This window comes from Malania oleifera, chromosome 2 (assembly GCF_029873635.1).
Source record: "Malania oleifera isolate guangnan ecotype guangnan chromosome 2, ASM2987363v1, whole genome shotgun sequence".
In the NCBI taxonomy this organism is placed as follows: domain Eukaryota; kingdom Viridiplantae; phylum Streptophyta; class Magnoliopsida; order Santalales; family Ximeniaceae; genus Malania; species Malania oleifera.
The window spans coordinates 127605499-127631316 of NC_080418.1; the positions used below are offsets into that span (position 1 = coordinate 127605499).

General features: G+C 37.0%; 1 protein-coding gene across 3 annotated transcripts in view; it reads right to left on the reverse strand.

Moving 5' to 3' along the window:
* LOC131148018 (uncharacterized) overlaps positions 1-25818 on the reverse strand; it is a 58632-nt gene that overhangs the window by 18548 nt on the left and 14266 nt on the right. For all 3 annotated transcript variants that reach the window (XM_058097757.1, XM_058097756.1, XM_058097755.1), the window contains exons 8-10: positions 10127-10167; positions 9485-9538; positions 9182-9345 (exon numbers count right to left, since the gene is read on the reverse strand). In XM_058097757.1, coding sequence (XP_057953740.1) covers positions 9182-9345; positions 9485-9538; positions 10127-10167 — 259 coding nt within the window. The remainder of the gene's footprint in view (positions 1-9181; positions 9346-9484; positions 9539-10126; positions 10168-25818) is intronic.

Sequence of the window (25818 nt, forward strand, 5' to 3'; positions counted from 1 at the left end):
AAATTTTTTGGAGGATTTTCTATCTAAGCATTAGTTAAAAATGAGTTATGAAAGGGGTATTTATAGATTTTCTAAAAAAAATATGACCGTTTGGGAACATGGAGGGTATTTTAAATTTGTTTAATTAAAAATTAAACACATTTTAGTGCTGAAAAATAACCAAACCCTAGAGGGTCAGTCAACTGACGACTTCGTCAATCAGCTAAACTCCGACGATTTTCCAAACCTTCATAGGTTCGGTCAGCTAGACCTTGAAGGCCGGTCGACTGAGCATGTTTTGTTCTTCCATGGCCGGTCGACTAAGCTTTTAAATATGGCCAAAAATGAGATCCGGTCAACTAGTGAATGCACCGGTCGACTGGCCTTCAAGCGTAATTCAAATTTCAAAAGGTTCAGTCAACTAAGGAAACTTAATTCAAAAAATGGTCGGTCGACTGAGCTTTGTAAAACTTTGACTTTTGGCCTAAGGCATGGGTCAGTCGACCGAGGTCATTTGAAAACTCAAATTTTTGCCCTGATTTTTATTTCAAAGTTATTTTTAAAACCTCTGTATAATTTTACCATTTTTGGAAAAAAAAAAAAAAGTTTTTCATGAAAGGTTGGGTTCCCTAGGGTCAGTCTATGGTCATCTGAGCTTATGCACAATATCATGCAAGACATGTAGTTACAGACCAATCTAAAATTAAATGCATTACAAATAATTTATTATGTTTCATCTTCTTTTGCTCTTCATTTTTCCATGGATTACGCCAAGTGTATAAGCTTGAAGTCCTTAATGGCTTCCATTTTCTTTCCCTTATGTGTGTGCACGCACATAAATACACACATAAGATACTTGTACTTTGTTAGCATCAAAACAGCGATCGGACTCAAAAAGTCAACACTTACAGCCCTAGGGAGCACCTCTTGCTAGGAGACCATATCCTAGCATAACTTTGCTTTCACTTTTGTTTCTCATTGGTATTCATGATTCCTCTTGCTTTACTACTTTCTAGTCATCCTTTTTTTGGGCTTTTTCTTTTCCTTTTCTTATAGTAAAAGAAGAATTTCAATAGATTAAAAGAATATACAGCCAGGAGAATAAGACATCTCCTTAGTAAAGTACGGAAAAATCCAGATAAAAAAACATAGAGAAAAACCAGAAAACTAAAAGAAGCAAGTAAAACCAAAGCAAACTAACAATCCGGCTCATAGCACCAATCACGCCAAATATTAGAAAAGCTCACCCCCTTAAAATTGCCCTGTCCCACACACCAAAGAGAAGCCAAATAATGTTTCTTTACCCAAACCAGCAGATGTGGCGACTTCATCCCTAAAAAATTCTGCATATTATGCTCCATCCACAACCCCCAAAATAGTGCAAAGAAGGCACATTTCCAGTGCACTGCTCTTTCCTTTTTCATGCCAAAACCAACAAAAGAAACTGCCAAAAAGTCATCCACGGCTTCTAAGCTCACCCAACATTAGCCTAGAAAACCAAATAACTTGTTCGATATACTCCAAGCATAATCAAAATGTATAAAAAGATGCGATTCAGAATCTTAAAGAAAAGAACACGCACGTCAAGAGATAAAGCCTTCAAAGGTCTCCTAAGCTATAACAAGTTATTGGTAGAAATTCTATCAAGCACAACCAACTAGATAAAAGCCTTAATTTTAAGGAGCACTTTGGCCTTCTAAATGGATCTATAGAGAGGAAAAGATGAATTATACCTAGTCAGAAAATCACAAAAAAATAAAAAATGCAAGTATAAACCCCCTAAGGATTTTTAAGACTAAGATTGACTATCCTTCTCCAAAGAAATCGACAGTTATTTAGCAAGACTAGCACTGAGGATAGCCCACCATCTCCTTATCATTCAAAAACATACGACAATGAAAATCCCAATAAGGCAAAGGACCACCTGCCCTGATCTCAAGCGAAAAGACAAGGAGAAGAAGTGGACAAAACTACATTCCCCAACCAAGGATCTTTCCAAAAGCGGATATCACAACCCTTTCTCACCAGGATTTTAATATGGGGAATAAAGAGAGGATAACTCCAAGAGAGCTTTCCACAAACTCTCTGAAAAACATCTAAAACTCAAATTTGTATCCCACCCATTCTCATTTAATCCATACTTGCTTTTAATAACTTCATTCCACAAGGAAGAACTCTCTAGTGGAAAGAGCCAAAGCCATTTAGCCAAAATAGTTGTGTTTCTAGACACCAAGTTTCCAATACTCAAACCACCCTCCTGCTTAGACCTACCCACCACTTCCCAACTTACCAAATGATCCCTCAAGCCCCCTACCCCGACCACAAGAAGTCCCTCATTATCTTCTCAATCTTGCTAGCTACCTTTACCGTAATCTTAAAAATAGAAAGAAAGTATAAAGGGGTACTATAAATTCAAGCCTGGATGAGCGTAATTCTACCACCGAGAGAAAAAAGAGCACCTTTCCATCCATCTTATCTCTTAGAAAGCCTTTCCAACACCAGATCCTAGAAATCGACATATGGATTACCATGGTCTTAAATTTCCACGAAATTGTCAAAATTTCAGTTGAAATTTCCGGTTTTCGCCACCCTCGAAATCGAAATGGCAGTCGATTTCTGTCTTGCATAATTTCCATCGAAACCTCAACAAATCATCTGAAATTTATCGAAATCTCGATATTTTAGTGAAACTTGTCAAAATTTTAACTATACAATGAAATTTCCTCGGAATCCAAATGAGAGATTTAGGAGTGAGTGAAATTTCTCTCTTAATTTATTTTATTTACAAGCGTTTTTGAAATTATATGAAAAAACAAACTTACAGCAACATTTTATTTAACCATTCATGTCTAAATTATAATTATTTGAATAATAAATAATATTTAAATGATTTATGAATTCTATTTATATTAACTGAATACGTTTAATGTACATTATTTTACAAATATGTTTGTTACACATACTATTTACAACTTTTCCACCTCATACACAACATAGATGTATTTAACTTGTAATATATTAGTTTTAAAACTTGCATTATTATGTTTGTTGACCGTTTATAAAGTTTCACAAAGAATTTCATGCTTTGCTTACTAATTTCCGTTATTTTTTTAAATCAAAATCGAAATTGACATCGAAATTGAAATTTCCGTACTTTTGGAACTTCGAAATTTGAGTCGAAATCAAAATTTAAGACCTTGTATATTACCACCCAAAGGAACCCCTGGCTAACCAAAAACACTACAACCCACCCCAATAGACAACTCTCTGGCACTCTTATCAGGCATATTGATAACTGCAATATGGCTCTTCTCCATATTAATCTTAAGCAAAAAAACGTTCTCGAAAACGTAGACCCAAAATATTCAAAAAAAAAAATAGGGTTTATGATCCTCTAAAAATACAATAGTATCCACAGCAAACTGAAGGTGTGAAACTCGAAAACCTCTCTCCCCACCTCCAACCCTTTCAATAAACCTCTATCCACATTCCACAGCCCTATCCACCATCCTACTCAAAATATCAACCACTAAAACAAACAAAAACAGGTATAGAGGGTCACCTTGCCTAATCCCTCTCGTAGCCTTAAACCAAGACTTAGATTCGCCATTCACTAAAACAAAGTAGCTTACATTATGCAAACAGCTTGTAATCCAACGCCGTCGTCTCTCACCAAATCCCTTTCTCAAAAAAATATTATCCAAGAAATTCCAATCTACTCTATCATAAGCTTTCTCAAAGTCCAACTTAGAAATGAGTCACTCCTTCCTTCTCCAAATATCCTAAACAACCTCATTGGCAACCAAAATGGCATCCACAATTCGCCTACCCCCATAACCGCACTATAAGCCTTGGTGATAGTCCTATCTAGCACTGAATTCTACCTGTTAGCTAAAACTTTAATAATGATTTTATAAATGCAAGGTAAGGCTGCGTACTATAGACCCATCGTGGTCCGCCCCTTCCCTAGACCCTGCATATGCAGGAGCTTTGTACACTAGGCTGCCCAATTTTTTTTTTTACAAACTAAGCTAATAGGTCTACAATCCGACATTTTGACGGACTTATTCTTCTTCGGCACCAAAGATATGAAAATGGAATTGATACTCTCGCTCAAAATCCTCATAAAATGCATTGAAAACCTTAAGCAAGTCACCCTTAACCACCTCGAAACAATCTTGAAAGAAAGCCATATTAAATCCATCAAGCCCTAGAGCTTTATCCCTTTCCATCCCAAAAGATGTCCCTTACTTCCTCCTCCTCAAAAGGTCTCTCCAACCATGCTACCTTACTGCAAGACAAAGTGTCACAATCTAAACCTTCAACCATTGGTTTTACTATTGTCCTCCTCAAAATACAAATTAGAATAAAACTCAGTGATTTCAGAAGAAATTTGACTCTAATCAGAAATAGTATCCCTCCCCCGCCCCCAGCCGGCCCATATCCAACACTCTAATCAAATTCTTTCTCATTTTCTTATTATCTATCTTTGAAAAAATCTATAATTGCAATCACCATCTTTGATCCATTCAAACTTCGTCTTCTACCCCCAACTTCTCATTTCCTTGAAAATTGCCTCCTCCAATTCACTCTTTGAAAGATATTCTTTACCTCTCTTCCTCCCCAAGAGAATACTATCTTCACACTTCCTATCTAACTCAACCAACTCTCCTAGAATACTAGCCTTTCCAAACCTTAAATCTTTGAACACCTCCCTATTCCATTCTTTCAACTTCTCTTTTAACCTCTTCAATTTTTACATGAATCTAAAGCCTTTGCACCCCCTCTCCAAATCCTCATTCCAAGAATTCCTAACTAAGGACTGGAAGGAATCATAATCCAACCACATTTTTTCAAACCTGAAAGGCGAAGGACCCCAAGAAACCTTCCTTGATTCCAACATGACAAGAAAGTGGTCAGAAGAAGACCTAGATAATATAAATTGAGAGATATTAGGAACTCATTCTCCCATTCACTGCAAAACAAGAATATGTCGAGCCTGCTTGCCACTACTATAGCACCTCCCACTGACCATGTAAAGTTAGCATTATCCAAAGGGAAATCTCTCAAACCACAATCCCTAATAAGTGAATCAAAACTCTATCTAGTAGCAATAACCCTATCACCCCCTTTCTCTCTCGAGGAAGCCTCACAACATAAAAATCACCACCCACTATCCAATTAGGAGCACAAACGTCAAACACATAATAAAGCTCATCCCAAAAAGAGCTCCTCAGGGTTGGTTTAGAAGGGCTATACACTAGTGAAATCCACCATTGGCCCTGACCTTTCACTTTTGCCAAGACAAAGAGAGAGAAAAAACCTACTAGGCTATCCACATTAACAATAAAGCAAGTGTCCCACATCACCAAAATACCACCAGCTAACCCCCAAGAAGGCTGAAAAGCCCAATCCTTAATACATCCTTCCCAAATCCCTCTAATAACCCCCCCTCCCAATCAACATTCTCAAGCTTAATTTCCTGAATCAAAACAATATCAGGAGAGTATCTAAGTAAAACCTCTTTGATTAACCCCCTCTTTCTAACATTCCCTAGAGCTCTAACATTGCAACTAACAATTTTCATAATTTCAATCTTTTCCCTCCCTTCCCTCCCCTATAATTCATAGAAGACACCGGGTTCTTAAACTCTTTTTTAATCAATGGCAATTTCACCTCAGCCTCAGTTTTAGACCCAAGCCCTCAAGGAGTTTATTTGGATCTAGAATATCTATCTCACTACCCCTAAAGCCAACACCAAAAGTGCTACCCCTAGTAGAACTGACCATAGGAATAGGAAGGGGAAGAATACCTTTTCCAGATTTGGACAAATTAGACTGACCATAGGAATAGTTGCCTCTTCATCAACACCCCCACCCCCTCCCCCACCCAAAAAAAAAAAAAAACTTAAAGAAGGAATCTCAACAAAGTCCACCATATCAAAATTAGGCACAGGGTTAAGGAGCAAAGATCCATTATCAATCAATTCTTTCGTCTAGTTTAAGTTGTGTTTAATACCATCTATACCCCTCGCATAGTTTCAAGAAACAATTGAGCACACTCTTCCCTATACATCTGCAAACTTTGTGTGTGGTCATCGCACTACTCAAAGCTTCCACTTTACCACCTTCAGAAAGTCCCTCAGTAAGTTGTGCCAAGGTGTCCTCTTTATACAAGTCTAAATCAACTCTTAACTGATCCACCAACAATTCCTTCTCAAGATCACAAAAGCAGCTCGAATCATCTTCCATATCTAACACCTCTTCACCACCGCTATCAAATTATCTTCAGCTCTCTGCCTATCATCCCCTTTGATTGTTTCACCTTTCTCTTCTCCTAAGTTCGATGTAAAAACTTACTCCCCTCTACTATCAAGTATCTCCTACTCCCTTCCTAATTCCACCACCCACCTAGCCACCCACACCCCCCCGCCCCCAGCGAGCAACTAAGTTGAGAGATGGCCATGGATTAGAAACATTCCTCAAATTTTCCTCCATCAACTTCAATTCTCCCAAACATTGTGCCTCTTAATCATCTCCCAATGTCATAAGTCATGCAGTTGGAAGTAAAGGAAAGAAGCCAAAGAAAGGTTTAAAGAAAGATCCATTGAAGGTATCGGGTACTTCTTATGGCAATAAGGCTCACAAAAAGGAACATAATGGACCAAAGTGTTATTTCTGTCGTGACTATTGGGATTTAAAGAAAAACTGCCTGAAGCGTAAAGCTTGGTTCGAAAAGAAAGGTAAGCTATTAGCTTATGTACGTTTCGAATCAAACATGACACTAGTTCCTTCTAACACATGGTGGATTGACTCTGGTTCTACTGCAATTTTACTTGAGAGCTTCTCTCGGCCTCCTATGCTAAATTTCCACCCAGTTCCAATCCACTGAACTTACCCATCTGGCCACTAGAAAAGGAATCCGAATCAATTAATCCCCTTTCCTTAGTGCATAAGGTCTCGGATCCACCTATTGGACAAAATCTGAAGTCACAATATTTTTACCCTTTTCAACCCATTTGCTAACAAACCTTCTCAGCCCATTATAAGTAGAACCAAGTCTTCGATCCCCATTACTAACAATGGGAAAGACGTTACTTCCAAATCACATAGAAGTTCTTCTTTCCTTAATTGGAAAATCTCTAAAAACTTTAGAGAATGAGTGGTTATCCATGAGCCTCTAAAAAACATTTGGCTTCTCCACCTTCTAATTGCAACGAACAATGTTTGTGGAGCCACAATCTCCACAATTCATGCTACCATATCCTTCAATATCAATAGACAGCTTCATCAAGTCTCCCAAAACTTAAGCCATCCTTCAATCCGATTCCCTTCTAGGACACAAAGGGCTTGCCTTTGACCTTCAGGAGAAGTTTCTCATATAACTAAACCTGCCCTTCCCATTTCTCCTCAAATCTATTTAAATCCTGCCTACTTCACTTCCCCTATACCCACTCAATTGACAGAAGGACATTACTAGACAACAAGTAGCCAAACAGCAAACGAACAGTAACTTTCGAACAATAGCCAGTAATCAACTAGCAGCAAAAATCAATCACCAAGACAAATGCAAAGCTAACCAATGCAGATAGCACGATCACAGCCTCAAAAGAACACTGATGGCGATCGAGAACCAGTGCAAGGAGATTGGTAAAAGCAGAGAATTTTCTCACTGGTGCAGATTCCCTGCTTCTAATACTCAGAACTTTGGTGATGTTCGAACAAACTCTGAAGACCTAGAAAGGGTTACCAAAGTATTCACAGGGCCCTTAGGTAAGTATAGAAACTTCCAAAAAACGATTGGCCAAGATGGTTGTTCTATGCTTAGTACGCTGTTGGTGGAGGTCAAACAAGCAATGCTGACCAGGGAAGAGTTCTGGTGGATAGGATAGAAATAGGATTCAGTTTCTGTGGATTCATGGAGACTTAGGTACAGTTCCTGGGTTACGGTAGCAACAGAATGAAGTTTCAGGTGATAAGGTTTAGGAGGAAAGTCGTTGTCTCAAGAAGATGGGAGACATCAAGAGGATTGCAAGAATATTGCACTTATTGCAACTTTATCTAGTCTCAGATTGAAGGTCTTCCCTTCATTCTGAAAAGATTGAAAGCAATCCCCTCCTTTCATGTTCTATGACTGCCATGCTGCCCTCCTTTTCTCAGCTTTTCAATATCCTTTTTTAGGAGGTTACAGTTTCAATTCACGAAAGGCCTCTCCAAAGTAGAGGTAAGGCTGCATATGTAAAGCCATCACTAAACACCTGATGCAGCATGGGTGTGAGTATGTACAGAGCAGATCTCCTTTCTCTTCAGATTTTCTATCTCTATTAATCTTAAACAAAAATTTCTGTCACTTACCAAAAGGGGTAAAACCGCATTACAGTATAGATGTTCAAAGGGAAAGAAACTTGTCTCAAACATAATTTGTAAACACCCACTCTTTCTAAACATCGGCAACTGGATACAATTTTGAGGAAATCTCTGCACAATATCCAACATGGTGAGATGTAAGCAATGTCAGAGTATGCAGTGTTTGCAGATTTGGTAACCTAGCAGATGCATTTTTTTGTATCACTACATGTTTTCTCAATAAGAGATGGTTTGCATTCCCAGTTCTTAAAACTGAACAATTCCAACTTTGCAACTACTAAAAATTCCCCAATTGCCTTCAGTATTCCCAGCAGAGTAATCCTAGAAGACTCATATGAACTTCAACCAAACCCCAATACATCTGTTGAAAAAGAATTTAAGCAATGTCAGAGTATGCAGTATTTGAAGATTTGGTAACCTAGCAGATGCATTTTTTTGTATCACTACATGTTTTCTCAATAAGAGATGGTTTGCATTCCCAGTTCTTAAAACTGAACAATTCCAACTTTGCTGCAACTGATCAAAAATCCACAAAGATTAGTATTCCCAGTGGAATCTAGAACTATATGCAGATATAAGACTAAATTTAGTTGGATATTGCATTTTTGGAGTAATTCTCAATGTAAGTATGAGTGCATTGTTTTCTTAGAAACAATTCCAATGCAAATTAAGATGCAATTTTTGCTTGTGCATATGCCCAATACACATCATGATTTTAATTAAACTGTTCAAGTTCGCAGTAGAAATTTGTGGGCAGTATACAGATGAAATGTATGATATTAAATATTGTTTATACATTTGAGATATTAAGATATTTTGCCTTACAGAAAGAATACCTTGAGCCCTCAATCACACAGACATAGCGGAGCACATTCCCATTGGATGAAGCCTTTTTAATTCTCTCTTGAATATCTTTGTCAAGCAATAAAAGGCCACTGTGAAGGAAATCTTTCACAGACATTAAATCGGGTCCCATTTCTTCAGGATACAAGTTTTCAATCTACAATGCAAGAATAGCTATTATAAACAGTGTATTTGAATTGAAGATTAGAATTGAAAAGCAGAGATTTGAAAGAGCAAAAACCATATAAAGGTTCTGAAAAGGACCAGAAATAGGGGAAGGAGCATATAGCACTGACTTTAATCCTATCCAGACTAATCTGCTGCCCAAGAAGTCGAGCAAGGATCAAAGCCTGTATCATTTCCAGAAACCATAAGTCATCAGTATGTTACAAGAATATGCCTTAAAGACTACAGCACAACCATTTTATCTCTAAATCATTAAGTAGCAGGATGTTTTGAGCGCCAAATGACAATATTTCTGGGAGTAGGGCTACAAAATCAAGGACAACAAAGACATACAGTTGTACACTTAAGAAGATATGTGCTAAATAACCCCCAAGATCGATCAAGGAAATTCCATATGACAGAAGCGCCAAACTGATTCCTGCATGTTTTAATTGAAAATTTAACCAACTATTCCTGATCATAACAATAAAACCCACTGAAACTGAACTAAACATCTGATTCTGCAGAAGTTGCAACAAACGAAATCAAAAAGGTGGAACACTACAAGTCAACAGATAAAAAATTAAAAACATGGATGCTAAAACTAGCTCAGGCGCATCATGCATTGGTGCAGCATCGTGCATTGGTGGCTATATTGAGGGTTGATGTGATAGATTGCATACTTTTCAACTTCAAAAACATCACAACCAAAATCCTGGAGAATTCAAAATAAAACAATGCCACAAAATTCAGCACATTTAAGAGAAATCTACCTTTCTTGCAACATCCATCCCGCTGAGGTCATCACGTGGATCTGTGTCGTTAGCATTGAATCAAATTAATTACACTGATTAATATTCTCTAAAATGCCTTGAAAGATCCTTGTACTATGTAATAAATTGAGGGAAACATGCTGAATAAACCTCCATAAAATATGATCACATATAATCCAACAATTTTTAAATCCCAAAATATGTGGTTACAAATCTATATGGAACATATATACAGGAGAGGAAGAATTAGTGCATCTATAGTTTTAACACTTTATTAGAAAAGAATTCAGTATCGAAAGAAACACTATTAAAGAAATACACAAAGCAGACTAAGCTGAAGAAGCAATAAAAAAACTGAACTCAAAAGTTTCTTGCTGCATTGGGAAACAACATTAAAATACAATATTAACAAATTAAATATTAAATTTCCATGGGTCACAGATATATCTTGAAGTTTGGCCATCTTATTCAAAGCCTTCAATTCATGTTTTTCACATCCTTTCCAGTATAGCACCAACTCAAATTGTTAGTCTAAACAGTATGATCCATATTATCCCACTCTTCTACAAGAAACTTTTTTCATTAATTCCAGGGAATGTATTTATTTTACCACACCATCCCTGCCCCTTCTCCCCAAAATAAATAAGCAAATAAATAAATAATAATAAAAAAGGAAAAAAATCACTTGTAGAAAACTGAATTCTTCCACTCTTCCTATTTCTAACAAGTGTGCATGTAATGGCAGTTGGGTGAAAGAGAAAAGGAGATGAGTTCACCTTTTTTTTTAACTATAACAACGATATGCTCAAGATTCATTTTAAACAATAAAAATCAACTTTAATTAAATTATGTTTCTAGAAGGATGCAGCATGTTTTCATGTAAATACTAAAATTTGGATGCAAAAAATAGTCCCAAAGTATAATCCTTAGAATTATTAGATATGAATCCTACCTTGTATGAATGAAAAATCCCATAGTGCCATCCAGATGGTTTAACATTTTTAGAGGCAAAATAAGTGTATAATTGAAGTTAATACCAAATTTTGGCTGTAAATATTTTGCATGGAAAATACATCAATGAGTCAAAAGATAACCAAAGGTTTTCCTACCAGCTTACTCTGGTGGGAACCATGAGTAACCTTTTTAAAGTTCAAAAATGACAGGTAACTTAAAAATAAGCTTGCTTTCTATATTTATCCCCTATGCGGGGCACAACCTTGGAAGTTTCAAGTTTTTGATTAATAACACTTGGAGGCAGACATGTATAAGAACAAATTTAGTAGGATAAAAAACAAACAAGAAGAAAAAATAATGAAAAAAAAATCCTTTCAAATTAGTGAGAAGGAAAAACAACTTAGGACCATTTGTGGTTAATTTACTTTGAAGAATTGCCTCAAGTGAATAAAGAACCTGTGAACTGTGCAAGTCATTCTGTAGAAGCTCTGTACCCAGACTTATCATTGATGTAATTCTAGAACTCTAGGATCAAGCAGACCTTCATCAAGTAACACCTCATAAAACTCCCTCCATTTGTCAAACCTTATATCGCTTGAGGGTGCATTTGTTTTGGTGGTTAAGGCTTACACGACAAGACTGAAGGGGACTAAATTGGACTGACAATGATAGTTATCCTTTCCATAGTTTCTGGGAATGTGGTGCATTTCAGGTCGGGGTACAGAGACAAGAGCGGGATATGCTACATAAGAGGTGTGCGATTCTTGAGAGTAGGCTTCATTGAATGCCATTTTAAGTTATTGTATGCTTGAACTAATTTGAGTTGACTGGTTAGTAACCTAATAGAACCTCCCTTCATGTTTTTATTAAAAAATCACTTTATTATCCCCTTCACTGGAACCCACATATGCGGGAGCTTTGTCAACCAAGCTGCCCTTTTTTCAGCAGTATAATGTACAACCAAAATTTAATATCAAGATAGTAAAATATAAAAAAAGATTATCGATAATTTTCATATCTAAGCACTATATATATGAAACTAAAAGTCACAATAAAATATTTTTACAAATTTCATTTTTTTTTATAAAAATTCAAGGAGAGAAATATAACCATGGTCTTAAATGTCCATGAAATTGTAGAAATTTTCCATTGAAATTTCCGGTTCCCACCATCCTCACAATTCAAATAGCATTCAATTTCCATCTTACATAAATTCCATCGAAATTTCAACAAAGCATCCAAAATTTATCAAAATCTTGGAATTTTGGCGAAACTTGTTGAAATTTTAACTATAGAATGAAATTTCCTCAGAATCCAAATGAGAGATTTAGGAGCAAAGCGAAATTTTTCTCTTAATTTATTCTGTTTTTTATTGAAATAAAAATATTATTATGAGGGATTTTGAAATTATATGAAAAAATAAACTTACAACAACATTTTATCTAACCATTCATGCCTAAATTATCATTATTTTTATAATAAATAATATTTAAATGATTTATGAATTTCATTTGTATTAACTAAATATGCTTAACACACGTTATCTTACAAATATGTTTGATCATCATATTATATTACAACTTTTCCACCTCATACCCAACAAAGATGTATTTAACTTGTAATGTGTTAGTCCTAAAACTTATATTATTCTATCAACCATTTCTAAAGTTTCATAAAAGAATCTCATGCTTTACTACTAATTTCCATTATTTTTTTCAAATCAAATCAAAATTGAAATTGATGTTGAAATCGAAATTTACTATTATTCTTACACAATTAAATTAGATAAATTACAAATGGACTATGATAATTTTCAAAGACAATTAGGGGTGAAAGTCAATGGAAGTCCCCCCGTTGGCATCCCCTCTTTTCACCACTGTTTTTTCATCTCTTTTGGTGAGAAGACGGGCCGGGTGGTGGCTTAAAGTCCCAAGTCACTAAACTCTCTCTCTCTCTCTCTCCCCGAGGTTGTACACCATTGTAGGCTGTAGCAGGAAGCCCTCTCTCACTATCACCCTCTTCTCTCTCTCCTTCCTTAGGAATCATTGCCCACCTTCAAACAATTCAAATTTCCAAGAGGCCACTGCAAATTTGCGACAGCAATTTCACGTCTACCATTTCTTTGTAAGCTCAGTTCAAACCAAAACTTCAAAAAATTCCTTGCCAAAGCAAAATTATGATCAAATTTAATTATAGAAATTCATAGAAGCGTTTTCAATTTTCTTATGATTTTCTGTATGACTTTTATTTGAAAATGGTTAAAAATTCAAGGTCACCACTTTCGGTGATTTGGATCCCAACCCTGGGACGCTAGTTACGCTATCAACCCTCAATTGGTACAAGCAATCTGAATCGCGATTCCAAGGGGTAGGAACCCAGGTAGCTAAGATCCTTTCCCATGTTTCACAACATAAAGGACAAGATCACTACAGTTGTGCACTAGACAATGCTTCACAATGCACATTGGATGGACTAACCTTTCAAAACACCAAAATATCGTTATGCTGCATTTGGGAGCATTGATTTCGGGCTGGGATTTGGACAAAACTTAATACAATTTTGTATTACATTGTCTAAATCCACACAAAATCCAAATCCAACACCTCTCCCAAACATAAGGTTAGGGAGTTTGGTTCACAAAATTCAGATCGCGTTATAAGATTAATATACACATGATGCCCATGTTAGTGTCTGGTTAAACATAGGAATCATGATAAGCATTTCAAAAAAGATTTCCATTATACCCTGAACCTGTATCAAGAATATTCATATTTTCAGCACAAAAAAAAAAAATTTATTAAGAATATATCTGCCAAAGAAAATTTATGTCCTAAATATATCAACCATCATAAATAAAAAATTCAAGATATAATCATCCAATTAACCAAAATAATGGAGCACAATATGATTTCAAAATTCAATTATTTATGTTATATTAGTACAACATAATAATATTATTACTTTCATTTTTCTTGATTTATAATTTTGTTACCATAATAATTCTCTATAATAAATATAAATTATATTTATTATAATGTGTAATAACACTGTATTATAGGGGCATTAATGTCCAACTAGCCAAAATAGAGGAGCAATTCAGTACCAAAAATAACATTCCCGTGGGAATGAAATTCCCATGTTTTGTGGGAATCCTTTGTTTCTAGGAAATGTGATATTCCCACCACATACCAATTTAGGCCCAAACAAATGTGGGAATATAATGTCATCGTCATCACATTCCCATGAATGTTAAAAGATGTTGCAAACCAAATGTTCCCTCAATAGAAAGTTTTAAGGGGACTCTTAAAATAACTTCTTTTTAACTAAAACATTACCATAAATACTTGTTTCCATCAACAATTGCACATCTCGGCCTTCAAAGTGACTACTTTTTATCAAAATCATTAACATTAATTTTTATTCAAAAACATATAATTGTGTTCACATCAAATTAATCCCATATACATACCATGGATGATCAACAAGGAACCATGAATTTGAAATCACAACCAGACCTAAGATCATGGCCAAAACTTGAGCACAAATCATGGCCAGATAAGGATGGAAAACTAGAGAAGAATATCAACACAAAAACAGAAAGAGAGAGAGGGAGAGAGAGAGGGGGGGGGGGAGGCAAGGGATACAAGAAACCACACCGAAGAAGACAATCAGAGCATGAAAGTGTAGTGGTTAGATCATCCTTGTGCTTGAGGTAGCGAATGGTTAAGGAAGAGAACTCTTGGGTGTGCAAGGAAGAGAAGGAAAACAGAAGGGAATTCCCATCTTTAAATTTTTTTGGTAACCAAGATGGCCTAGATACACCAACACAAAACTTCACACCTTGTGAATGGCTGTGTGGCACTAGTTATAGCATATTAGCTTAATTAGTCAACCGAAAGTGTACCACGGTTTCACCACATAAACAAAATCACAACTATCCAATGCAAAGTAAACTGAAGCAGTAAACAATAATGAAAACAAATGAGAATCACACAGTAAACCATAAAGCAGCACAATTCATTATTCACACCTCCACAAGCAATGTGTTGTTTAGCGAAAGAGCCAAGTAGGCTAAACAAATCTACAAAATTTAGTGAGATTTACAATGATTGAGAAGCACTCACCCTCCCTAAAGAATTTTCTATGTTATTCTCACTCTATCACTAGGAAACATCAAAGGAACCAAGGAGTCATACTAAATATTTTCACTAAGGTATTATATTCTAAGAATAAAACCAATGCTACTATTTATATGACAGTTACCCATCTCATGCACACAAGACAAGCCCTCACAGAGTCACAGGCGAGCATAATGTCCTAAACAAGCTAGGCTCGTGACATTTTCCCCACTTATGTAATCAATGTCCTCATAGACTTTGATTTAGTACTCTTCAACTTTGTCCATGAGCAGTTCCATGTTGTCAGCTAATATCCAACTGATTTCCTTATCTCTACGGCCCTTCCACGTCACTAAAAGATCATGTTAATTCATTCTTGATGATGTGAACTCTCAATCCGCAAGGATAACTTCTCCTTGTCTATCGGGATAAGATGTTTTCAATGGTTCTCTAGTTGATTGATTTCGGGTTGGATATCCTGTGCCGACAATGATGGGCTTGGGGCAATGGATGTGAAGCACAAGATGCACATGCAACCAAGCTAAAGAATCAACCCTGTAAGAGACCTTCCCAACTTTGGCCAAGATGGGGACTAGTCCTTCATATTGCGAAGTAGTCTCCTATCCCAACCCTGGATGGAACTTAACAAGCACCAAAGTCACCCACATTAAAGTGCAATGGTCTTCTCCCTCTAAAATCTTCATCTACTTCGAAGCCTTCTCCAAGTAAGCTGAGACGATCTCGGCATTCAGTCTCCATTCTTTGGTAAAGATAAACAGTCTTGGACTCTTTCCTTTATAACTTTGTGAGGTAGCAACAAGTGCTGAACTTTCACAAGATCAAAAGGACTCTTGATGGTTGTTGAGCTCTTTTGAGTGTTGAAACAAAATTGAGTCACATCAAATAGCCACACCCGATTCTTCTACGGTACATCCTGGTAGCACTAAAATGTATAGGGATCTTTTGGAGTCTTTTTGGTGGAGCGATATGAAACGAGAGATCGCCAAATTTGTGAATTAGTGTTTAACATGCCAGCAGGTAAAAGCTAAGCATCAGTGACCGGCGGGGTCATTGCAGCCGCTGTACATCCCTGAGTGGAAGTGGGAACATATAGCGATGAATTTTGTCACAGGATTACCGTTGGCACTACATGGACAGGACGCCATTTGAGTAGTTGTAGATTGACTTACGAAGACTGTCCATTTCCTACCTATCAGAGTTAATTACTCCTTAAATAGACTGGCAAAGTTGTATATACAGGAGATAGTTAGAATGCATGGCGTGCCAGTGTCAATAGTTTCAGACTGAGACCCACGGTTCACATCCCGTTTCTGGAGAAGTTTGCAAGGAGCCATTGGTTCTCAGTTGTCGTTTAGTACAGCATTTCATCTTTAGACAAATGGACAGACGGAGAGGATGATACAAATATTAGAGGATATGCTACATGCTTGTGTGCTGGATTTTGGAGGCAGTTGGATACGATATATGCCACTAGTTGAGTTTGCATATAATAACAGCTATCAAGCCAGTATTGGGATGGCGCCATTTGAGGCATTATATGGTAGGAGATGTCGATCCCCATTGTATTGGGACGAAATTGGGGAAAATTAGATATTGGGGCCAAAACTAATACAGTTGACTCAGGATAAAGTTAGACTCATCCGAGACAGGATCAGAACAGCACAGAGTAGGCAGAAGAGTTATGCAAATACTCGCCGATGAGAATTAGAGTTTGACACTGAGGATCACGTGTTTCTGAGGGTGGCACCGTTGAAAGGAGTTATGAGGTTTGGGAGGAAGGGTAAGTTGAGTCTTAGGTATATCAGACCATTCGAGATTCTTGAAAGAGTGTGTCAAGTTGCCTACAGGTTGGCGTTACCACCGGTTTTATCTAAAACTCACGACGTATTTCACGTTTCCATGTTAAGGAAATACGCCCCAGATCCCTCCTATATGATCAGATATGAGGCACTAGAGCTTAGTGATGTCTTGTCTTATGAGGAAGTGTCAATGCAGATTTTGGATCAGAAAGAGCAGGAGCTGGGTACGAAAAGCATACCACTGGTGAAAGTTTTGTGGCGCAACCATGCAGTTGAGGAAACTTCTTGAGAACTGGAGGAGCAGATGCGCCAGAGATACCCACATCTGTTCAGTGGGAACCAGGGTTAAGGTATATATTTTGATTCGCATAGTATAGGATAGGTAGAGTTTTGATTTTGATAAGAACGGTTTTGGGAGAATTTTGTTTGGGTTATTGTAATCTCCCAGGATCGTAATGCAACCACAGTATTCCTCCGCCATAAATGAGGGTAATTAATAAAATGGTAGTGTTTCTTCTTAAGAATGAAAATGTGATAGATGTCAAATTTCAAGGACGAAATTTTATAAGGAGGAGAGAATGTAGAGACCTGAAAAATAAAATAATAAAAGAAATTTGAAGAAATGAGGAAATTCAGTTTGGCAAGCTAAACTGTCGATGGTTTCGTGAGGGCCGCAAAAAACCGTCAACGGTTTTCTTTTTACCACGGGTTGGTAACTGGTAAAACAATATAAAGGGACTGGTTAAAGCCCAAACCGTCGACTGTTTTGTGAACAGTGCACAAATCCTATTTTCTCTGCAGAGGGTGTTATAAGGGAACCCACGAGTCATTTTTTTTCTGAAATCAAAACAAATCCTCTCTCTCTCTCTCATAAACCCACAAACCCCTCTCCTTCTCTCTTCGATTCCAGCTTCGTTAAAGCCCAGATTGACGATCAGAAACCACCACGAGGTTCTTGGGAAGATTCTCTGCAACTTAGGTGGAGCAGATTTTCAATTTGGGGTTCGAGGGTATCATCCTAAAACCAGGGTAAGTGGGGTATTTTAGAGTTTTAAAGTTAATTTGGAGTATATAGAGCTTAGGGAATATTAAATGTTAATATTGTAGAGGTTGCGTTGAATAATTTGGGGAAAAATGAATTTCAGGCTTTTGAGCTACGAACGCCGAGGAGCGTATGATTTAGGGTGTTAATGGACCTCTCAGTAAGCCAGGTAAGGGGAATAAATTATAGCAGTCTTTTTTGAAAATTATTGGTTGAGAAATATGAGAAATGAAAATATGATATTTTACCTGAATTTATTATGATATGAGTATCAAATGAAAATTGTGTGGCATATGATTTATACTGAAATGTATTTGAAATTGAGTTAAATGGTTTACATTAAGAATAATGAGGTTATGAAATGTGTATTGAAATATGAGATTTGAAATGTGGAAAATGATGAAAAGTGATGTACTGAAAAGTAGCTTCTGAGAAATGATAAAACATGAAATATGGGAAATGTTTTATTGAGAAATGTTGAATAACGTGATATGAGATATGTACACTTTATTATGAGATGAAATGAGCATTGAATTGATGAAATATTATTGAAATGATGAAATGAGTTGTGAATGCTGCAATGTAAATCTTGAAATTAAAATACTACAATGTGAAATCTACAATGTAAATCTTCAGATGTGACTACTGAAAATGTGAACATTGCGATGTTAATGCTGCAATGAGAATGATGAAATGTGAATATTGATATGTGAATATGAGAATGTGAATATTGCAACGTGAATACTGCAATATGAATGTGAAATGAGAATACTGGAAATGTGAAAAATTGCATTGTGAAATAGTGCAATTGTGAATTATTGAAATGTGGAAATGAAACCCTGATGGATGGATGTATTGTTGAAATGAGCACGGTACCGTTGCTAGTGGTGATTAAGTGCAACCACACGGACTCATGGAGCGTGTGGCATGACAGTTCAAATGAGCCAGTGTGAAGGGTTGTTTTGCCCCCTAGGTTCGGACCAAGGTATATAGCAGGTCATTTGTACTACAGACGAGTATATGGTATAATTATTTTGATCCAATCGGGTAGGCCAACCGCGGTTAGGTATAGCCTTCGGGCCGCACAACCCTGACCATGGGGGGAAGCATGGCGTAGAATGTAGGGAGTGACCTTGACCATGGGGTGAAGCATGGCATGGAAAATATCCTCAAGGCAGCCATAAGTTACAAACGCGGATGTATCGGTTACCGAGGACACTCATGAGCTAGATGTGAAATGAAAATAAAATGGAAATGAAATGAAAATGGAAATGGAAATGGAAATGAAAATGGAAATGAGAATAGAAATGAGAAATGAAATAGCGTGAGTTAATAATATAAATAATGAAAGCGAAGTAAAACACTCCGCCTGAGGACTTACTGAGTAAGGTGAGTGCCCTAATAAGTATCAGTTGTAGCCGAACCCGAGTTAATCGGGCAAGGATACAAATGATATCAGAGCATAGGGGAGCAACATGTATGGGCATGTAATCTCCCTTATTCTCGGGAACTTCGCTAGTAAACATGGGTGGCGTGGAAATGAATTTGGGAAATGGAATTAAAGCTTGTAAAAGCTTGTGTTTTATATTTATATGTTTATGAGTATAAATGGTATATTTTCTCAAAAGATATTATCACTGAAATGAATATTTGTTATGATATAATGAAACTCATACTGCCACACACTGTAGATAATTTATTCCGTCTTACTAAGATTTGTTTCACCTAATCATTTAAATATTTCAGGAAACGGAGATAGACCAGGTGATAGAGCTCCAAGATAGAGGGGAGCTGATACCCTGCGTAGACAGGGTGAGTATTCTAAGCTAGAGATGGAGGATTCCCCTAGAGCATTTTGTGTTTCTTTTCGAGAATGTATTAGACATGTATTTATGGATGAATTAATACTCTGGTATGTGTATTCGTTGTGATATATATATATATAATGACTTCCGCTGTTAGGTTTGTGTTTATGAGAATGATTGTGTACCCGGTACCCAAGGTCTTAAATTTCGATTTCGACTCAAATTTCGATTTCGATTTGAAAAAGTAATGGAATTCCGTAATAAAGCATGAAATTCTTTGTGAAACTTTAGAAATGGTTAACAAACATAATAATATAAGTTTTAGGACTAATATATTACAAATTAAATACATCTATGTTTTGTATGAGGTGTAAAAGTTGTAAAATAGTATGTGTATCAAATATATTTAAGATAATATACATTAAACATATTCAGTTAATACAAATGAAATTCATAAATCATTTAAATATTATTTATTATACAAATAATGATAATTTAGACATGAATGGTTAAATAAAATGTTACTGTAAGTTTATTTTTTCATATAATTTCAAAAGCACTTGTAATAATCTTTTGTTCCGAAAAAATAAATAAAATAAATAACAATAGAATTTCACTTCACTCCTAAATTTCTCATTTGAATTTCATTGTATAGTTAAAATTTCGGCAAGTTTCGCTAAAATTTCAAGATTTCGATAAATTTCGGATGATTCATTGAGATTTCGACAGAAATTATGCAAGACGGAAATCAAATGCCATTTCGATTTCGAGGAAGACGGAAATCGGAAATTTCGACAATTTCGTGAAAATTTAAGACTATGCCGGTACCCACTTCGGGTCGGATTATGTCTGAATGGTATCAGAGGTGTTGACATGGCCGATATGAGACTAATATGTTGTATTTATATTGGAAAAAAAAATGGTATGAAAAATCAGGGCGTCACACAAATAGTCTCCAAGAGCCTAGTTCAATAGATTTACAAAGCTGATTAAGAGCCAAGGATATCGGCAAGGACAATCAGACCATACTATGTTCTTCCGGCAGTCTAAAGATGGGAAGAATACAATTCTGATTGTATATGTCGATGACATCATCCTAACTGGAGACCACATAGCAAAGATGGACAGGATGAAGAAAGTCTTGGCCACTGAGTTTGAGGTAAAAGATTTGGGACAAATGCGGTAATTTTTGGGGATGGAAGATGCTAGATCAAAGAAGGGAATCAGTGTTTCTCAGAGGAAGTATGTCCTAGACCTAACTAAAACCGGCATGCTTGGGTGCAAACCAAGCGATAACCCCCATTGAAGCAGGAAAAAAAAGAGAAGACATCGGAAAACCTATTGAACGAGAAAGGTATCAGAGATTAGTTGGCAAACTAATTTACTTATCACACACTACACCCGACATCGCATTTGCAGTAAGCGTGGTGAGTCAATACATGCATTCACCAAGGGAAAGTCACCTAGAAGCAGTGTATAGGATTCTTAGATATCTCAAGGGATCTCCGGGCAAAGGACTATTCTTCGAAAAATGTGAAAGCAAAGAAGTAGAAGTCTTCACATGATGTTGATTGGGCAGGATCAACAGAAGATAGAAGGTCCACTTCTGGGTACTGCACCTTTGTATGGGGAAACTTGGTGACTTGGAGAAGCAAAAAACAAAACGTTGTGGCCAGAAGTAGTGCTGAAGTAGAGTCTAGAGCAGTGGCGCAAGGGATATGTGAAGGACTCTGGTTACGGAAACTCTTGGAGGAGTTGCATGTAACAGTAAAGTTCCCTATCAAACTCTACTACGATAACAAAGCAGCCATTAACATCTCTCTCAATCCAATCCAGCATGACAGGACCAAACATGTAGAAGTGGACAGACACTTTATCAAGGTTGAAGAAAGAACCATTTGCATGACTTATGTTCCTACCAAAGAACAAACGGCCGACATCTTTGCCAAAGGACTAGCTCGACAAAGTTTTGATGATTTCACATACAAGTTGGATATGGTCAATATCTATGATCCAACTTGAGGAGGAGTGTGGAATGATGGCCAGCAATGTGAACGACGGCCACGGTTGGTGAATGATGGCCACCTACCATGGTGGGTGAGCCACCACCACCTACCATGAGATCTTGCCACAAGCCAGAGGCTATAAATTGAGACCCCCCACCAAAGCTAAACAATACACATTTCAATTTATTCTTTGTGTACATGTTAAATAGGGACCCGAGTACGTAAAGAATACACAATTGAATATACAATTGATTCATTCTCATTCTCTACAACACCACCTTAACTCTCCCGTACAAATTCCATTTCAAGTATCACTTGAAAATCATCCATCAAAATAGCTATGAAATTCACATGTCATGTCCACTATCCAAGCTTCATAGCCACTTACTTGGCTACTTCCAGAGTGGGTTGACTACAAAGTTAACCACTTTCATGCATCTTGAGTCCTTCTCCAATTTTAAGTTGAGTCTTTAGACTTCCCCCTGCGAGACAATTATGAGTAGCTTTAGTATCCACCATAGTAAAGGTGCTTTTCCCATTCATCAACAGATCCACAAACATTAACCCTTTAGCCTGGATAACTCTTAATTCTTTCATCTGCCTCTCCAAAGAGTTGAATAACCGCATTGCACCTATCGTCTAGGTTTCCTCCTCATCCTTATCTACTAGTCCTTGTTTCCCCACAACAATGAAAACTTGGAAGCCGTTGAGCATTGACTTGTGAGGGTAATCAATTACCCTATAAAGGCCTCAACATAAGAAGCACGCCGCCTTACCTTTACCACTGGATGGGTTGAAAGACCGAGACAGTGAAACTTCCTTTGAAGTTAATGCCTTCACATCCCCCCCCCCCCCCCCCGGCCTGTGCAGTAGGCAAGTCTTGAACTCTTTGTCTATGAAGTTTAGGCGTTGCCCATGCTTTTAATCCTTAAAGGAAATAGAAGGGCTTGCCTTTCTCTAACATGTCCTGGATATCCAACATCAAAGCAGAGAATTGTTTCACATACTCCGTTTATGTACCGGTGTGCTTAAGATCACGCAGTTTGTGTTGAGTAGTGTTCTTAACATTGTCCAGAAAGAGACCTTAAGCTCTCTTTTTAAGTCTAGCTAACTATTCTAAATCTCATCGTACTTGGTACGCCACTACAACTTAACATCTCCACTTTAGCACATTATCATCATGGATACTTTCACCTCCTCTAAATTAATCATAACCACACAAAAGTACTGCTCCATGAAGTTCCCCAACTCCTTAACATCATAGGCACCCCCATATGCTCTAGCTTCTAGCACCTTTGCTTTCCCACATTCTACTTTTATAGAATTGGAATTCCTAATAGCACCAACAAGTTCATCTTGGCAATATGATCACCATTCTGGTTTTGTAGCGATTTTACTATAGTACGGAATTCTTACGACAATTCCTCAATGGAACTATGCTATTTATAGGATCATTCCAATACATCAATATGTTCCACAAGTCAGACCATCTCCATGGCCACATTATTGGTTATCTCAACCTGCACCTTGAGCACATCAATTCTCTCATTATTAGTGCATAGCATGGTTCCCTTACCAATGCTTCACACAATCCCATAATCCAAAGGCAATTGAATTACAACACAATTAACCAAGCTTTGATACCAAGTGTCACGAACTGAATACTTCATGCCTTGTGGAGGGTCGTGCAGCACTAGTCATACATAGATCTTGAATATGATGACACCATCGGCAGCCTCAAGGTACCAGTTCATGGACTAACACCTTTACGTTGCAATAACTTAAAAGGAAAAAACTACGAAGAAGCCAAACACAATGAGGGCAGCCCAATAGACAAATTTATATAATATGTGATATTATTAGGGTGTTTGTGTCTAGTGCAATGGCATTCTCAAGCGCAAATGTGCACGTTTCATTCTCAAGGGCAACCATTTGAAGCAAAAACTAGGAGGTGGGGGGTGCGGCAATTTAGTAGATCATACATAGATCTCGATTATGATGACACCATTGGCAGCCTCAAGGTATCAGTTCATGGACTAACACCTTTATGTTGCAATAACTACAAAGAAAAACTAAGAAGAAGCTAAATACAATGAGAGCAGCCCAATAGACAAATTTAAATAATATGTGATATTATTAGGGTGTTTGTGTCTAGTGCAATGGTATTCTCAAGCACAAATGTGCATGTTTCATTCTCAAGGCCAACCACTTGAAGCAAAAACGCTGAAGACTCAAATGCATGATGCATCCAAAAAAGTCCTGTCAAAATTTTGCTTGCTAGACTGGGGCAAAAATCTTTTTCTAATAGAAAAATAAAATATTTTCATTGTAGAGGAATCAATGTACAAAGAGGAGAATAAGATCCTCTTATAAAAAACCTAAATAATTCTAGATACACTCAAAACATAATTGCCTTCCAATCTCTCTAAAGATCCAAGAAAACTGCCCCTTTAAAACAGTCGGGTGGAAAAGACTAGATAGAAGCCATGTGCTGAATCCTATCTCAAAGCAAAGTGCTAAAATTCCTCTTCCCCAAAAAGATACGATCATTCCTTTCCATCCAATTCCCCATAAAGCTGCAGAAGATGCAATAACTCACAAGACTAAATCACCCCTCTTCCCAAAACCCATAAAAGAGATATGAAATAATTTCTCCACCTAATCCAGCAAACGAGCCAAGCCGAGCCAAGATTTACCATGCTCAATTTATTTATTAAATTTTCAACCTATCTTGAGCTCGAGCCGAGCTTGAATATACATGCTCAAGCTTGTTCATAATGCAAATGAACAAGCTGATGAGCCCTTGCCAAGCCTAACCATTGACATGCTCACCAACAGTTTGACTCTTTTGGAACCACACACTAGAAGAGAAGTGAGGTTCTTAAGGTTTTGCTAGATAAAAGGTGAAAAGGAGCTTTTGCTAGGGGATATTTGAGAAAATTAAGCATTTAGCGCTAAATGCCAAAAGTTATGAATTTGTGAACTGAGAACTGAATATAATTAGAACAATATTTGGATCCAAATGCTGAACTATTTGAATTGTTTGGTAACTAACTCTGAATATATGTTTTTTTCCTGTTTTAACCTTCAAAATTGTAAACTGTTTGTTAAAAATAAAAGGCATTTTTAGAAATCAAAACATTTTTTTTAATTACAGCAAAAATAATGTCTCTTCAATATACAACATAAAAATATCAGTAAAAAATATTTTCTCTCAGTACATATGTTATTAAAAAAATATATTTGTTAATAATAAATAAATAGACATAGAAAAACAAGAGCCACCATCAAATGCATGGTTATGCCATAGCTCATATCCAAAATATGGGTTTGGCTTCCGAGGCGGGAACCAGACCTAGTTCCTCAGCTTCGCCACCTCCCCCATCCACCTCTCCACCATCAAACACATCTTTGCAGCCATCACCAACCATAATTGCTCAAAAATCTAACTGAACTTATAATACTATTGAGAACCCAAGATGGACTTTATATATGTATATATATATATATATATAGAGCATCCCCAGGCCACAAGGCTCCCCACTCTTTATATATATATAGAAGAGAGAGAGAGGGGGGCGGGAGAGAAGGAGGTGGGTTTTGATTTGCACAAAGGGATTTCAGAAAGCAAGTGGTTTTGTGAAACTGGTTGCTCATGAAGAAGGGGATGTGGTGAAGATGGGGAGAGGATATTCCTGCGGACGGCACCAAAATATGGAATTTTGTGAAATCTTCTATTAATTTAATTACTACAAGGCTGTGCATGGAGCTTGGGCAGAATAAAATGGGGAGAAAACAGGAGAAAAAGAAGCAGCAGCAGCTGTGCATTGAGGCTATGCAATCCAACTACAAAGAAGAAGAAGAAGACAGAAAAGCAGGGAGGCTGTGCAGCTGGGTGAGGATTTGGGGATTTTTGTGTGTAATTTGGGGGTTTTTTAAGGGGCAAA